Consider the following 16,915-nt stretch of genomic DNA (forward strand, 5'->3'; position numbering starts at 1 on the left):
GACGGGGACTAGAAGGAGAGAGCATATCTCACCCATATTGGCCTCTCTTCATTGGCTTCCTGTTAATTCTAGAATAGAATTTAAAATTTGTCTTCTTACTTATAAGGTTTTGAATAATCAGGTCCCTTCTTATCTTAGGGACCTCATAGTACCATATCACCCTAATAGAGCGCTTCACTCTCAGACTGCAGGCTTACTTGTAGTTCCTAGGGTTTGTAAGAGTAGAATGGGAGGCAGAGCCTTCAGCTTTCAGGCTCCTCTCCTGTGGAACCAGCTCCCAATTCGGATCAGGGAGACAGACACCCTCTCTACTTGTAAGATTAGGCTTAAAACTTTCCTTTTTGCTAAAGCTTATAGTTAGGGCTGGATCAGGTGACCCTGAACCATCCCTTAGTTATGCTGCTATAGACTTAGACTGCTGGGGGGTTCCCATAATGCACTGAGTGTTTCTTTCTCTTTTTGCTCTGTATGCACCACTCTGCATTTAATCATTAGTGATTGATCTCTGCTCCCCTCCACAGCATGTCTTTTTCCTGGTTCTCTCCCTCAGCCCCAACCAGTCCCAGCAGAAGACTGCCCCTCCCTGAGCCTGGTTCTGCTGGAGGTTTCTTCCTGTTAAAAGGGAGTTTTTCCTTCCCACTGTCGCCAAGTGCTTGCTCACAGGGGCTCGTTTTGACCTTTGGGGTTTTTACGTAATTATTGTATGGCCTTGCCTTACAATATGAAGCGCCTTGGGGCAACTGTTTGTTGTGATTTGGCGCTATATAAATAAAATTGAATTGAATTGAATTGAATTCTACAGAGTTATGGGCTTAAAAAAAATAGGAAAAATGGTGAGAAAGGTCCGTTTCAGTTTGTACAAGGGTCAAAAGTTAAAGCTGCTCCAGTTTTAGTAAAAGGTGATGCAAATAATTGGTTGAGCTCATAGGATTAATAAAGGGAATAGTTTGACTGTGTTGAGTGTTTGGACTCCAAAGTAAAGGTCAAACAATGGCGATGGCCATTGGATTCAATGACATGAGACATATGTTTCCCCGTAACGTGATAACTAAAGTCACCTTGACACTTGACGAATGTGATCCCTGCGCTGCTGCACAATTCGTCCCAATGCGACCCACTTTGTCCCATTTGACACCAGGTTAATAATTTCGTAGCTGATGATGCATTTGTTCTCAGAACTTGATGAAACCATCTCTCATTGCTCCCAGAATCACAAAGAGATGATCTGCAGCTGCAGCTTCTCTCGTGCGTGTCGTGCGGTGAAGAACGCATTTGGAATAGTCTCAAAGGTAATTATTTATAATAATCATATTGTAATGGATTGGTAAAACTGTTGCATTGTCATTCCTTCTTATGTGTTTGGTAATATTTCTGTTAAATTATGTTTATTATAGATGTAACATCTTGTTCAGATGCGCTGCTCTGCGCTGTACTGTGCTGCGGCAATGAGACGCATTGACTCGCAGTGACATGCAGTGTTTTTGAAAAGGTTGCACAATGTTCTATGTCTAGTTCACAAAATGAATGCGTACCAGAAGTACAAACTGAAATTGACCTTTGTCAAAATTCTTGCTGTTTTTACCCCATAACTCCATAACATTCAGTCACAGATAGTCCAAACTATATCTTTTTGGACTCTGTGATCAGACAAATAATGTGGTATAGTTTCCAATATGATTGAAGCATCTTGTTGGTCCATACATTGCTGAACTTGTGAATGCTTCTCTATCAAGCGGCTGCTTTCTGTCAGCTTTAAAACATGCTGTTGTTCAGCTGCTCATCAAAAAGAGTAATCTTGACCTAAATGTGTTGTCCAACTATAGACACATCTCTAAATTGCCATTTGTGTCTAAAGTCTTAGAGAAAATTGTCTATAACCAATTGCAGGCCTATCTGGATTTTAATGAAATAGATGAAAAGTTTCAATCTGGTTTTAAATTAAGACACAGCACAGAAACAGCCCTTTTAAAAGTTTTTAATGATCTTCTTTTAACTGTTGATGCAGGGAAATCTGCTATTTTTCTGCTTTTAGATTTGTCTGCAGCCTTTGACACAGTGGACCATAGTGTCCTTCTGACTCTCCTTGAGACACACATAGGTATTAAGGGTACAGTGATAAATTGGTTTTGTTCCTATCTCTTCAATAGAATTTTTTCTGTTAATGTAGGACAGTACTCTTCCTCTGTGTCTCCTCTTAAATATGGTGTGCCCCAGGGCTCAATTTTAGCACCACTTCTTTTCGCTTTGTGCATGCTCTCTCTTGGGTCTGTTTTTAAAAAGCACAAAGTCTGTTTTCATTGTTTTGCAGATGACATTCAGATTTACCAACCTGTAACTTCCTGTGACACTCAGGACTATCTGAATGATGTACAAGTCTGGATGAAAGCTAACTTTCTGAACCTTAACAAAAACAAAACTGAGATTTTAGTGTTCGGGCAAAGTAACCCTCTACAAGGACAAGACAGTGTTATTGGTCCTCTGTCCACCTTTTGCTGCCCTTTTATAAATGGACGTGATGGGTGGGGTGATGGGTGACCCAATGTTCAAATTTGATAACCATATCAGCTCTGTCATCAGGGCTAGCTTCTTTCAGCTGAGGACTCTTTCCAAAATTAAATCTTATCTTACTCGAGCTGATTTTGACAGAGCTATCCATGCATTTGTAATGTCACATTTGGATTACTGTAATGCTCTGTATGTTGGGTTAAACCAGGGCTCCCTGCAGCGCCTGCAGAGCGCACAAAATGCAGCCTGCCTTTTGACTAAAACAAAGAGGCATGAGCACATCAGCCCTGTGCTCTGCACCTTACACTGGCTCCCTGTTGGCTTTCGTTTCATATATAAAGTTCTGCCGATTGTTTTGAGTGCTTGCACTGTATAGGCCCAACATATCTGAGTGAGCTCTTGCAGCTGTACACTCCACATAGGGCTCTGAGGTCGGCTGATCAGCTTTTCTTGGCTGTCCCTAAAGCCAGGCTTAAATCCAGAGGTGATAGAGCCTTTTCTGTGGCACCGCCCTGACTCTGGCACAGTCTACCTCTGTCTGTCAGGTCCTCAGAGTCTGTAGGACAGTTTAAGTCTAGACTGAAAACTGAACCTCTTCTCCCTGGCTTTCAACACTAGCTAAGGGCCCTGTCCCACTGGCGTTTAGCTAGGATTTTTGAGCCGCTCAAAAATCCTGGCTGCAGATGAGATCCGCATCACTGCCTGAACACATACTGAAGACATACGCAGGACATACACAACCAACGCGCCGCATATCCCCTGTCATCCGCTGATATCCGCAACCGACGGGTTGGCGCGGCTTGGCGACGGACCGGGACAGCGTGCAAAACAGATATGACACGTGCCCAGCATGGTCACATCACAGTCGCAAATGGTATGTCGCGCATGCAGAGTGGGCACGGATGGAGCGAGTGCATCACGGTCGCTGTGCCCCTCATGGGGGCGCCTCCGCGGTCGCCTTCGCTTCTGTTCCCTGTTATATCCGCTTTTCTTCCTCATGTATTCGCTGATCCACCCCGGGACATTTGTCATTTCCGCCCACCTTTGTTGCAGACGCTCAGCTTTTGTCTCATTTCATGTGCAAATCCTCCTAAACGCCAGTGGGACGGGGCCCTATGTGGTGTATGCCTTGGTTTGCTATTTTGTTCTGTATTTTTAGATTTGTCATTCCTTTCTCTTTGTAAATATTTTACAGTTATTGTAATGCTTCTATTGTGAAGCACTTTGGTCAACTGCAGTTGTTTTAAAATGTGCTATATAAATAAACTTGAATTGAATTGAAATGAATCTTTTAATTTTGACCCCCGTGTAATTCTTCAATTGACTCCTACCTGGCTGCCTATTGAAAATTCAAGTGGACACTCTGCCTTTTCAAAAGGATAATGTCTAAGGAGTATTTGTGCTAAATTTGGTGCTTGCATCACCATTTGAAATATTTTTTCAGTTATCCGCTGCATTATTAACTAGAGGTGGGCGATACCGGGAATTTTCGTATTGATCCGATACCAATTAAATACAGGCCCAGTATCGCTGATATCGATACTGATGCCGATACTTTTTCATATTTAAGCTTCATAGATCCAAAGGATCCAAAAGACCTAGGATAGAATTTTGCCAAACATTGTACGTGACAACAAAATACTTTGATTGTTGAAAAATGTTGATTGTGATAAAAATCAATCAACAATCAACAAAATCTGCTGAGGTAGAGGGCTGACAAACCACAATACAAGGGTGCGCTGCACCGTGTTGTGTGACAGCGCAGCGCTGCTCTTACAGAGAGAGAGTAGACTTTGATGAATCTGTGTGTGCAGCAGTCAGTGCGTGCGGGAAAAATATAAAGCTTGAGTATTGATCTTTTTACACGAGAATCGTTCAATATCAATACCAGCGTTGGTATCGATATTAGGATCGATCCGCCCACCTCTACTATTAACTCGAATCACTGTTGTGTAAAGACTCCGTGGTGCATCTGATCAGAGTAATTGAGTCCGGATAAAGCGTAAAAATGTACTTTTCCTCTTCGAAAGGAATTCAAGCAGCCCAGACACCCATTTTCCTAATAAATGTTATTCATCACTCGCACAGAAGGCTGACTGAAAAGAAAAACACATAAAAACTAATATCACAGGTTAGTTTTGGTGTGTAGGTTTTACACTTTTAAATGATAATAATAATAATTATTATTATATTATTATTATTATTGTTGTTGTTATTATTATTATTCCAGTAGATGGCGGTATGTACTCATAAATTCAGCAAAAGAAGAAGCATCAAACTGGATGTAATACCTGATTAGTCGGCTCTTTCGTTGTTGCCTGTGACTCAGTTTTCTTCTGTTAGACAAATAAATTGGTCTTATTTCTGAAACGTAAGTTGAGCATACGTTGTATTTATTGGTTCGGTTATGCTCGCTTTGTTGGCTTTATTTTTTTGTTTTGTAAATTTGTTGTCGGTTAGATAGGCTGTGAGACTGTCGAGGTAAGGTCAGTATTCGGCTAGGCTAACATGTTAGCTACTAATTAGCACAGAGCAGCTAATATGCTAACTCTCCTGTGATTAGGCCATTTTTATACGACTGCACGTTGGCATATTGTCATATCAGTCTTGGTGTACATGGCAGTATTGTAAGTGTGAGAAATGAGACTCATGGTGTTTGTTTTAAGGTCCAAAATTTAACATGTGCGCGAATGTTAGCTAACAGTGTGACAGGTGAGTTGCAGAGGCCTGGGATCAGGAGCCTGCAGGCACCAAGAGAAACCAAGCAAACACGTCTGCAGCAGAACTTCAACATAAATCATACTCCTGCAACGCCTCGATTTAACAAGTTTATTTTTGCCTTACTTACATAGCTTTACTTGTGTAGATTCTGCACGAAAGGCCCCATGCGTCCTGTAGGTCCAGATCTGAATATCTCAGTTGGCTCTGACTTTCTGGAGATCAAATGGCATTTGCAATGTCATAAATCAAACTGAGGCCTGATTAGTGCTTTATCCAGTCTTCTTTCAAAGGAATTCAAGCTCAGAGCTTCCACAACTTGGACTGGCGAACTGTTCCAGGTAGTGGTCACTCCGTGAAACTACTGTCTCAGAGAAGTGTAGCATCTAGGCTTCTCTGCAGGCTGTGTTCTTTAACATTTTCATGTGATGTCCTCATTTTTGTTAGTCATAGTTTTGAACATGTTTATTATATCACTTGTCAGATGTTGGTACTGTAGCGTGGGTAGTTTCAGCCTTCTCAGCCTTTCTGGATAGCTCAGCTCTCTGAGCGATGGCGGTATGATATTGCTGGCTGTGATTAGCTTTTCCTTTGTAGGGTTCCAAGCTTACAAATGCCTTGAAGAGCTTGGTGAGTTTGGTTTTGTCCAGGAAGTGGACATCATTTGGTAATTTTTCCTCAGGAGTCAGGTGGTTTTCCACAATTACAGAAAAACTGTTGTCTTTTTTCCATTATTATAAACAATGCAAGATCTCTATCTGAGGCATGAACCGTCTGTGCTCTGATTTGTGCAACTCCACATAAAATTTGCAAACCAGGTGGCACAGTGGATTAGGGGTTAGCACTGTTGCCTCACAGCAAGAAGGTTCTGGGATTGCTTCCCACCTGGGCCTTTCTGTGTGGAGATTGCATGTTCTCCCAGTGTCTGCGTGGGTTTTCTGCAGGCACTCTGGTTTCCTCCCACAATCAAAAATGTGTTCTTAAGTAATAATAATAATTTTGCAAACCAGACTTTTAACAATGTAGTATCGTCAGCCACCATATTTACAGATTGTGAAGGCTAAATTATATTTTGCATCAATCAATGTTGTTTCCTGCATGAGTGCATGCAACAAGACTAGAAGGTGACACATGCAGTTTTTTGTTTTTTTTTGGCCATTTTTCAGAGAATATGAATGATAACACAAAAACTTTTTTTTTCCCCACTCATGGTTAGTGGTTGGATGAAGCCATTTATTGTCAAACAACTGTGTTTACTCTTTTTAAATCATATTGACAACAGAAACTACCCAGATGACCCTGATCAAAAGTTTACATACCCCTGTTCTTCTTAATACCATGTATTAAGAAAAACAGGAGTACAATGACAGCTTGGAGTCTTTTGTGGTAGCTGTGGATGAGGCTCTCTGATGGTAAAGCTGCCACAGAATATGTCTTTGACTTTATTGACATCAGTTACGAAGAAATACAAACAATATGGTACTCTGTGGTAAATCTGCATTGAGTAGACAGTTCTCAAAAACTGACTGCAAGAAGGGGTGTTTTCACATACAAAATGGATGTCGTTTTGTCTTTAACAAGGAGAAAAGGACAGCAGAACAGAGGGGGCAACACAAAGCAAATTAATGGAACTTAAAAAAAACAAACATGAATTGAGAAGCACCAGAGGATAGAACCCACTCCTGGGATGGACAGACTGCAATGTGTTTAAATAATGCAGTGCTAAGCAGAGTGTATGAGTGAAAGCAGAACTGGCATGGAGAATAAGTGCATTCCAAATATGGTATATGGTTGCCAAAATATAACAACAGAGACCAATACATGTGTTTGTAATATTGCGTCAGCAAACTGTTATGTTGTCCTATACCTAGGTACAAGGGAGGGAGCCTTCCCCTGTCTGAGTGATCCCTGATGGGCGGGTGGTCTCGCAGTGCGGTGTTGGAGCTGTACCGGGCGCTGCTTCGTGCAGGGCGTCACCTTCAGTACACTGACCGTAACTACTACTATCGTGTTGTGGCTCTTGAGTTTCGCCACTGTCAAACTCTGACAGCACCTGAGCAGAAAGAGGCTGCACTGAAGCGAGGTCAGTTTTTCCTCAGCAGCAGATTAGGCGGCCTTATGTAGGAGGAGGGAGGAACAGACATCTGGAGGAGGACATACTGGTCAGCATCTCCTAGGTGAGTAAATACATGAGAACGTTCTATGCGTGAATGGTGAAAACGTTCTTTACCCGAGATGTTCTCTACAAGAATATGCTGTGATTATTCATTGATGATCCCCCCCCAAATTCTTCTAATTTTGTATTCACTCACTGGGCCTCATGTATCAACGTTGCGCACTTGTGGCGTAAATTTATGGTGTAAATTTGAAGTACACCAAAGTTGCCGTGACATGTATCAAGCAATGTGCACCTGCCCATTTCCGGCGTACGCCCGATGTGACCTTGATAAATGCGGCGGGTGAAAACAATCGTAATTATAATAAACACGCCCATAAATATTCAGACTCCGCTTCAGACACACCCTCAGTTTACAACATGGAAGCTGGGAAGACGGCAAAGAAAAAGAACCAATCACGACGCGTGCCAATAGAGCGTCAAAAGCGGCCGTCGTATCAATTGTTTTGTGGTATAATCAAAAAAGTGTTACAGTGGTCCCTTGTTTATTGTGGCAGTTACGTTCTAAAAATAGCCTGTAATACGCAAAACCGCGACGTAGTCAGCGTTATTTTTTACAATTATTATAGACGTTTTAAAGCTGTAAAACCACTTTATACACTTTCTCAATCAGGCATGAACATTTTCTCACTTTTCTCTCATGTGTAAACACTCTCAAAGTTCAAACCTTAGTAGAAAAATAAGACCAACATGTTTTCAGGCCCAAACATTTGTTTTAGAAATAAAAATAGAACGTTTTCCTATAAATAATTATGATGGCTTTTAGAACTAACAAATTTAATTTTAACGATCAACGTACGAGGTTGGACACATAAGAAATTATTAATAGTGACTGACCAGTATTTCACAGATCGCGCCTCTGTGTCCTGACGCCGCGCCTTTTTCCACTCACACCTGGCTGCAGGTGTCTTTTTCCGAGTGACAAACACAGTTATGGGTAGTTGTTGGCGCTCTTTTTTTCTTCTGGGCGAGAAGATTCTTATAAACAGACACGCAAAAAAAAGCATGCAAAATTGGACTAAAAACTCCGCGAAACAGCGAAGCCGCGAAAGGTGAACTGCGTTATAACGAGGGACCACAGTATTCTCTTTTCACATGTCAATATTTCTTGACGTGGATATTTACCCGCTCAATTAATAAGACACACCTAATTTTTCAGATTTCTTTATTTTTAAAATGTATTTATTTATTTTATTGTAACAAACGAATGGAGACGACACAACCTGATTGCAGCACGGGCGAAGGGAATGACAACACTACAATTGTAATTATCAATTCCATTGTCTAAAACGATCACACCACATAAAGTTAAGCTCAGTGCTGCTCTGGAGAAAAAGGCGAGTAGCGCTTTCTTTGCGGTCAGCGCTGTGGCCACGGATCGTGCTCGATAGACCAGCAATCCCGCAAAAAGCGGGATTTGTATTGATTATTATGTAGTATAATCAGGAAAGTGTTATTTATGTAACATATGCATTGATTTGTATAATGGCACTGTTTATCATGTTGATCATTTTCATTTTTATGTGGATTCCAGTGCTGGTTCATTTTGGTGTATAATTTACACCACCTCTCGACCTGGTGTATATTTTCAGCGCAGCGTACTCCAACGACCACATTGATAAATGCCAAGTGGCGCAGCCGTTTTGACGTACACCCCATATACGCTCAAATATCGCCGTACGCATGTTGATACATGAGGCCCACTGAGAGGCTGAGCTGCTGTCACTACCACAACTAAATGTTCAATGTTTTGTACTTTTAAAATCAAAATATATCCTAGCCTCTCTTTAGATTGACTTTTCCTGTCTCTGTGCTCTTTTTGTCTGTGTTGCCCTTTATCCTTTTGTGCAGACAGGATGGCAGGGGTGAATGGAGACCGGAAAGGGAAGAAAGATGACAATGGGATTGGCACAGCTATTGACTTCATGCTTTCTAATGCCAAGCTGGTCCTGGGTGTGGGAGGAGCAGCCATGCTTGGTATTGCAACACTAGCTGTCAAAAGAGTAAGTAAGAAGAGATTTGTAACTTTCATTTTTCTGGGACGGAATGGTTCTGTCACAGTTAGACAGTCTCTGGTTTGAAACAACACAAAGCAGACTGTAAACAAACAGTATGAAATTGGTGTTGTGGATGTTGCTCGCATTATTCAGTCCTGATTTCACCTGCAAGTATTCACCGTTTATTTGAGCTGTGTCAACTGAGAATTATTTATTTATTGCAGTGGTGTTTCCCCTACAGTACAGTACTATAGGCTTGGCAGGCTGCCAAGCCAGCGAAATCCCCTGCTAGGCCAGAAATGTTTTTTTTTAACAAGGGCACCGCATTCGTAGAGCGCAAACTTCCTCCAACACGAGTTTGCAATTCCACAAATTTTTACCTTGGAAAAAATTTGCAAGGTCAAAGTCCTATTAGAAGTGGCTTTTTATAAGATAAATTAGATGTGATCAAATGTCAGGACTATGCATTAATTAGTTCATGCACTTGAATTATCAGACATTATCCTCTACCTCTGACTATATTTTTGCACTGCACACATTTTTTTTCATGAAACGCTTTGTCACCATTCCCACGAACTGTTGAAACTCCTTCTCAGTAACTACTGTTTCACACCAGACATCTGTGCTGCAAAGAGTAAGTTAAAAAAAAAAAAAAAAAAGTATAACTTTGATTCTCAATGTGTTGAACAGCAGCTTAAGTCACTGTGCAGCACATGAATGAGGCCTGCTACTTTGTGGCACACAGGCCATGTTTGGCCCTGCCTCAATTTGAAGAAGAAAAAAAGTGTGGGTGCACATGCACCCTGAGAATTGTCAGTGATGACTGGGGTGATTCTGATAGTAAGTATGAACATTAATTTTTGCTTATATTCAAATATATTGTTTGCACCCATGCAGTTTGTGTGGACATTAATGATGCTTAAACTTAGTGATCCTCATCATCGGGCATGCTTTAATATTATTATGAGCACATCACTTTAGCTTTTGTATTTCTGCGCACCCCACATTTTTCCATGCAACACACATTGCAATTTCTTGGGGTGGGTGATTGTTGACTACCATGGGCATAAAAAAAAAAAAAAAAATTCTAGAGGGAACCCTGTATTGGTCCTTTCCCATTTTAAAGTACATATAATTGAGCTGATATAGTATAATAATGAGTGAAATGTTCATTTTTAATATTTGGTTGCAAGCTGTTTGGAGTGATTGACTTTGTGCATCAACAAAATAAACAATGTGTAAACACACACACGCTTGTTTTACAGATGTATGACCGTGCCATGAGTGCTCCCACCAGTCCAACAAAGATGCAGCAGACTGGAAAACGCAGCTGGGAGGAGCCTGCCTGGATGGGTTCGTCCCCACGGGTTCTAAATCATGACATGAAGTCCACAGTCAGCAGGTCACTGCAGTCTCTGCCCACGTCTTCACATTCTTTTGATCCAGGTGAGGAAAGTAAATTGCTTTCAAAAGTACATTGTTTTAATGTCATATCAGTATGATCAAAAAATGTGAATTTAAGTTTGACTGTTGACGTGCTGTCTTTTTTTTTTTTTTTAATCTGTTGACAGATGGCCTATTTCGAGGATTATTGCTCTTCCTTTTCAGTAAATATTTGATTTGTCAAGTGTCTAGTCACCCAGCCTTGTCGCAAAATGTTGTTACATATAGATCATGTTAGTTTTACATTGACATTTTTAGTCATCACTGATACCTCAGATCTATAGAATCCTTTAGTCGCTATCATCCTTGTAGTGTTCAGGGATAAACATTAATTACTGCTCACTCTTCAAAATGTCTTCAAAAATCTTTGAAACTTCTCATTGAATACATTGTGCACACTTGTTCAAAATGGTTAGATTCATGCATTTTCTACAAATTACATACATTTTTGAGAAGAAATGAAGACTGTACTTGTTTGACAGAAGGCTGAACTTCCCTCGGGCAAATCAGTCAGCATCAGTGTCACACTGTGTATGTGACTGTCTTTGACCAGTGCAAACTGTGACTGCATTGTAAACGTAATACAAGCACTTGATTTTTCTGCCGGGCTTCTAAAATAGGCAATAATAGTGAACCAAACAGAAGCCCCCCCCCCCCCCCCCCCCAAAAAAAAAACCTCCACTTGCCTGAGTTTCAGGGATCAGTGTTATGTATGTATGGAATAATTGATCGCTTGGGGGGGGGGGGGGGGGTCTGTATGCTAGGAATAATGTTAAAAAAATTAAAAGAAAAGGCATTTTGGCAAGAGGGTGCGGCACCCATATTTTCCAGTTTAGAAAAACCCCTGCATCTGCATCATCAGTGCCTCAAAGACAGACTTGGAAAAGGGAAGGGGTACGCCTGACAAACATAATTTTACTGCTGTAACATGAGTGCTGTGTACTGGTGTCAGTACTCTGGCTGTCTTTAAACTCTCAGCTCTACATTTATTCCAAGCTATCCGGTGAAAGGCCATGAGACTTTAGAAACAATGAAAAACGAGATTTCCCAGCACTTTGTCATTCTGAGCAATTTGTGTTCATCATTTCACCAACTGCAAGTATTCAGAAACACTTTACACACATTTTTCTAACCTGGTGTGATGATGTATGCCTTTACTCGTGGCAGTGTCAAAAACTGACAGTCCCTCTGGTGCAGGAGCATTTTGAATTATTACAGCTTTTTCAGCTGTCACTTTCTTCTTTTGTCTTCAGACTATAAGCGGAAGGGCTGGGCAGCTGTTGGTGGCAGTCGTGCTGCGCAGTCAGGCCTCCTGCGGGCCCGAATGCGTTTGTCCTTGCAGGAACACCTCTGGGCGTTCTACCATAATCACGTCAATATCCCTGTTGAGGAGCAAGCTCTGGCCAAGAAAGCAGCTTTAGACATCTGCGCTGAGCTCAGAGTCTTTATTCACGCCAAACTGCCTGACATGCCACTGAGAGAGATGTACCTGAGTGGAAGTCTGTATGATGACCTGCAGGTAAAGCGACATGTGGAAACCTGTGACTAAACTTATGTATTTATGTTAGTTGGTTAACATTTTACCTGTCTTCCAGGTGGTAACGGCCGATCACGCTCAGCTGATGGTGCCTCTCATCTTAGAGAAGAACTTGTGGTCATCTGTTCCTGGTGAGGACACCATCATGAACGTTCCTGGTTTCTGGCTTGTCCGCAGGGAAAACCTAGAATATTTCCCACGGAGCAGCAGCCACTGGGACCGTTGCCTCGTTGGAGGTTACCTCTCTCCTAAATCTGTGCTGGAGGTTTTCGATAAGCTTGTGGCCGGTTCCATAAACTGGCCAGCAATAGGGAGCGTCCTCGACTACATCATCCATCCTGTGGTTCCGTCAGAAACTCTCACACTAGAGGTGCAGTATGAAACCAACCGGAAGCTGTATGTGGACTTCCTGCCTTTGCTTGTGATGGAAGATGGAACCTCGCTGATTGCTAAACCACATCGTCTTGCGGCGGAGCGCCATGAAAACCTTTGGCGACAGAGTTTTCGTGTGGCTGAGACGACACGGCTCAGAGCTCTGGATCAGGAGGATGGGGGCTGCAGATGCACCTGCCTGAAGGTGGCAAAAGCAGTGTGCAAGCTTAACGCTGCTCTTAACCGGCTCAATTCCAGCCAGCTCACCAATGCCATCTTGTTACTGAGTGAACAAGAAGGTGACTGGACCCAAGAGGTGTTGGCTGACCGCTTCCTCCAGCTGCTACGGACACTAGTAGGACACCTAGAGGCTGGGACTCTGCCTTGCACTTTCAACCCAAAGGTAAACTTGTTCTGTGAGTTAACACATCAGGAAGTGGATGAACTGGGGTATACCCTCTACTGTGCTCTGTCAGATCCAGGAGGTCTGCTCAGAACTGCTGTAGCACCGCCCGCCCCTCTAGGAGAATCTCTGAACTGAGGAGAGTCATTAAGCAGTGATGTGGCTCTAAAGTGACGCTGGGGGAGATACCTACAGAAAAAAGCATGCGTGTTCCCATTGTCTCGTTAAACACAGTATGTCCGACATGTGTTAAAGTGGAAGTTTCTGTGTCAAAATTGTTGACCAAAGTTACATGAGGTGTGATCCAATTTTAATTAAAGCTGTCACTAAGCCATTGTATTAATGAAGAGGAGACATTCTGCTTCATTAGGTCTCTTAGATGCTGGGATGGATGGATGGATGGATGGGTGGATGGGTTTGAGGATGGTGATCTAGGATTTACTGTCATGTAACTGTTATTTCAGGATTTTTAAAGGCGAACTTGTTCATGAGCTGAGGTTTATACCTGTTTCAATAGGAAGGTCATGCAGTTTTAATGATGGAATCATGGTTTCTATTCCATACTGAATTGGATTCATGCCCTGTGGATGTAATTGTGTGTATGACAACCTAATAGCTAATAAATTGTTTTTTCAGCCCGAAGGAGTTGACATTCTTGAGTTAAAATGATAGTCGTGTTCCCCTTTGTCACCAGAAAATAGAAACGGATGCTGTTTTTAATCTTAATTTTTAAAGTAAGCTTCATTAATGCAGTGGCTGGGTTCAGGAATGTATGGTTTCAAGGGTTAGGTGATGAGTGCCCTATGTTTGACATGTTGGGGCTGCAACTGCTGTCTTTGTAATTGTTCAGTATTTTTTCATTTAAAGCATTTTATATGTTGGGTCCATAAAATGTCAGGTGTGTGTGTGTGTGGGGGGGGGGGGGGGGGGGGTGTTGCCCACAATTAGGTCTTCAGATGACTTGGTATCTGTTTCCTATAATGAATAGTATCTATTCATTGTAGGAAAGGAGTAAAGAAACCTGAAAATATTTGCATTTACAGTAAGAAGCTGAAATCAGAATTGGTACATAAAAGTGAATTATCAAAATAGTTTGTTTATTAAAATGTTGTAGCTCTATTGCATGTTGAATTCAAACAGACAAATATACAGGACAAAGTACAACCCCAATTCCAGTGAAGTTGGAAAGTTGTGTAAAATGTAAAAAACAGAATACAATGATTTGCAAATCCTCTTCTACCTATATTTAATTGAATACACCACAATGACAAGATATTTAATGTTCAAACTTTTTTGTTTTTGTGAAAATATTTGCTCATTTTGAAATGGATGCCTGCAACACATTTAAAAAAAAAAAAGCTGGGACAGTGGTATGTTAACCACTGTGTTACATCACCTTTCCTTCTAACAACACACAAGTGTTTGGGAACTGAGGACACTAATTGTGTCATGATTGGGTATAAAATGAGCATCCCCAAAAGGTTCAGCCATTCACAAGCAAAGATGTAGATGATTGAATTTAGGGATTCCATCATCTACAGTCCATAAAATAATCAGAAGATACAGAGAATCTGGAGAGCTTTCTACACGTAAGCAGCAAGGCAATGCCAGGCCACATTCTGCATGTGTTACAACAGCATGGCTTCGTAACAAGTTCAGGTACTAGACTGGCCTGCCTGCAGTCCAGACCTGTCGCCCATTGAAAATATGTGGCGCATTATGAAGCGCAAAATACGGCAATGGAAACCCTGGACTGTTGAACAACTAAAGCAAGAATGGGAAAGAATTCCACCCACAAAGCTTAAACAATTTGTGTCCTCAGGTCCCAAATGCTTATTGAGTGTTGTTAGAAGGAAAGGTGATGTAACACTGGTAAACATAACACTGTCCCAGCTTTTTTTGAAATGTGTTGCAGGCATCCATTTCAAAATGAGCAAATATTTACACAAAAACAATAAAGTTTATCAGTTTGAACATTAAATATCTTGTCTTTGTGGTGTATTCAATTGAATATAGGTTGAAGAGGATTTGCAAATCATTGTATTCTGTTTATTTACATTTTACACAATGTCCCAACTTCATTGGAATTGGGGTTGTAAGTGAAACTGAAGTTGTACTTTTTCTTTATACCATGAGTCTGAGCTGTAGTTTGTATGAATAAAGTTTTAGCTTTACTACTGACTGAGAACATGGCAACAAAACCACAGCATGAATTATGTTTAAGTGATCTTAAAAAAAAAAAAAAAAAAAAAAAAAAAACAAAACGATCTGTCATCACTGGACGTTCCAGCCAAATTTGCAAGTTTTAAAAAGTGATGCAGATTTTCTTTTATCTTCTGATCATGGTGGTAATAAAGCCTTTGTTGTCAAGCTTAATTTTATTTTTCAAAACAAAATTCCTGTTCTGATCCTTTAGACCTTTACTCTCAGATAAACCCATGTGGGTTTGTTGTACCAGAGATGTGAAGGTGTAATAGTATTTTGGTTCCCATCCCTGTACACGCCACTTATTTTAAAAAACTGTTAGCGTATCCTCAGTATTATCAGCTCTGAAACTGCAGTTTGAGTGGAGGATGACTTTTTAATCGTGATCTGGCCTAATCAGCTTTGTGTGGTTCAACTACACACACACACACACACACACACACCGCCTCGGGTTGTGTGAGCTGTATCTGTCCTTCCTGTCTAAAGATGGTGTGTATTCCTTTACAGCTCAGCTTTAACAGCATTTTGGATTTGTTCCAGTACTCTGGTTTGTTGGCACTGAATCAGTTTAGCTGCACAAGCCCTCAGTGAGCTTAACTACATAACTTTTTCCACATACTCTTCTCATGAAGGTTCACATTATGTTGCAGCTCGTAATTACTGTTGTCACGGGGCATTTGTGGCTCTCTTAATGTTAACTCACTGGTAGCTTTAGAACAAAGGCACAGAACAGATAAACCTCATAAATTCACTGTTTGCAGTGTACGCTGGCAGGATTAAGTTATTTATGGTCAATGTCCAAACACAGGTAAATATTTTTCTATTTATTGCACATTTAAAACTAAAAACAGAACATTAATTTTTACATATGTGCCTTGGTCTTGAAGTATTGGTATGGAATGAACCTGCAGTTGGTCCGAGTTGTGCTTTGTTGTGTGAACCCTTCTTTCTTTACAGATTTAAGTCACTGCTGTACTGTGGAGAGTTACTGTACCACCTTATTGTGAAACAAAATCTAAAGTAGGTCACTACTTATGGTAAATTTCATTGTCGCCATATGCTTACATGCTTCATCTTTTTTTTTAAATGTTCTGGAGCACCACTTCATACATTTCAATAAATGTGACAGATCATGGTTTATTTCTTTCATGCAACTTGTTACATTAAATTCAGATACAACTCAATTTAGAAATTAGTTTCATATTTAATCTTGAAATTCAGGTAAAAATCCTGACACTCTTAATGTGCAAAAGCATAACTTTAAATACAGTTTAGCGCTTTTCAGGAATTTCAGTTCTTTAAATGCTGTAATGAATCTGGTCATGGACTAATTCTTCACAGAATCAAAATTACGTCAGTGTTCTTTTCAAAGAACTGTCTTGCTGAACCTTCCTAGGGCTGAATGTCTTGAGATGAAAGACTGTTAAGCCACCTTCACACTTGCATAAATTTGATCCCCACATTGCTGTGCAATTCATCGTGCCAATGTGACCTACATAGTCCTGTTTGACACCATGTTCTATAAAATAATCATTTTGTAGCCAAAGAAGCATTTGCTC

General features: G+C 40.9%; 1 protein-coding gene across 2 annotated transcripts; it reads left to right on the forward strand.

The window, feature by feature from the left end:
- Positions 1 to 4,763: 4,763 nt before the first annotated feature.
- On the forward strand, positions 4,764 to 13,506 carry mief1 (mitochondrial elongation factor 1). 2 transcript variants are annotated; one of them, XM_034190660.1, is made up of 6 exons: positions 4,764 to 4,876; positions 7,095 to 7,400; positions 9,251 to 9,402; positions 10,662 to 10,842; positions 12,093 to 12,358; positions 12,435 to 13,506. In XM_034190660.1, exons 3-6 carry the CDS (start codon positions 9,256 to 9,258, stop codon positions 13,287 to 13,289), a joined length of 1,449 nt encoding a protein of 482 aa, XP_034046551.1. In that variant the 5' UTR covers positions 4,764 to 4,876; positions 7,095 to 7,400; positions 9,251 to 9,255; the 3' UTR covers positions 13,290 to 13,506. The 2 variants fall into 2 exon arrangements, with proteins under 2 accessions (XP_034046551.1, XP_034046552.1); XM_034190661.1 differs by having other exon boundaries at positions 9,255 to 9,402.
- The last annotated feature ends 3,409 nt before the right edge of the window (positions 13,507 to 16,915 follow it).

The sequence above is a fragment of the Thalassophryne amazonica genome, chromosome 16, assembly GCF_902500255.1.
Source record: "Thalassophryne amazonica chromosome 16, fThaAma1.1, whole genome shotgun sequence".
Taxonomy (NCBI): Eukaryota; Metazoa; Chordata; class Actinopteri; order Batrachoidiformes; family Batrachoididae; genus Thalassophryne; species Thalassophryne amazonica.

What these genes read in the sequence shown, in the direction of transcription:
- mief1 (XM_034190660.1), top strand. Translation starts at nt 9,256, where the DNA reads ATGGCAGGGGTGAATGGAGACCGGAAAGGGAAGAAAGATGACAATGGG. An exon ending in CAACACTAGCTGTCAAAAGA is followed by an intron (nt 9,403 to 10,661) that starts GTAAGTAAGAAG and finishes CTTGTTTTACAG; the next exon opens with ATGTATGACCGTGCCATGAG. An exon ending in GTCTGTATGATGACCTGCAG is followed by an intron (nt 12,359 to 12,434) that starts GTAAAGCGACAT and finishes CCTGTCTTCCAG; the next exon opens with GTGGTAACGGCCGATCACGC.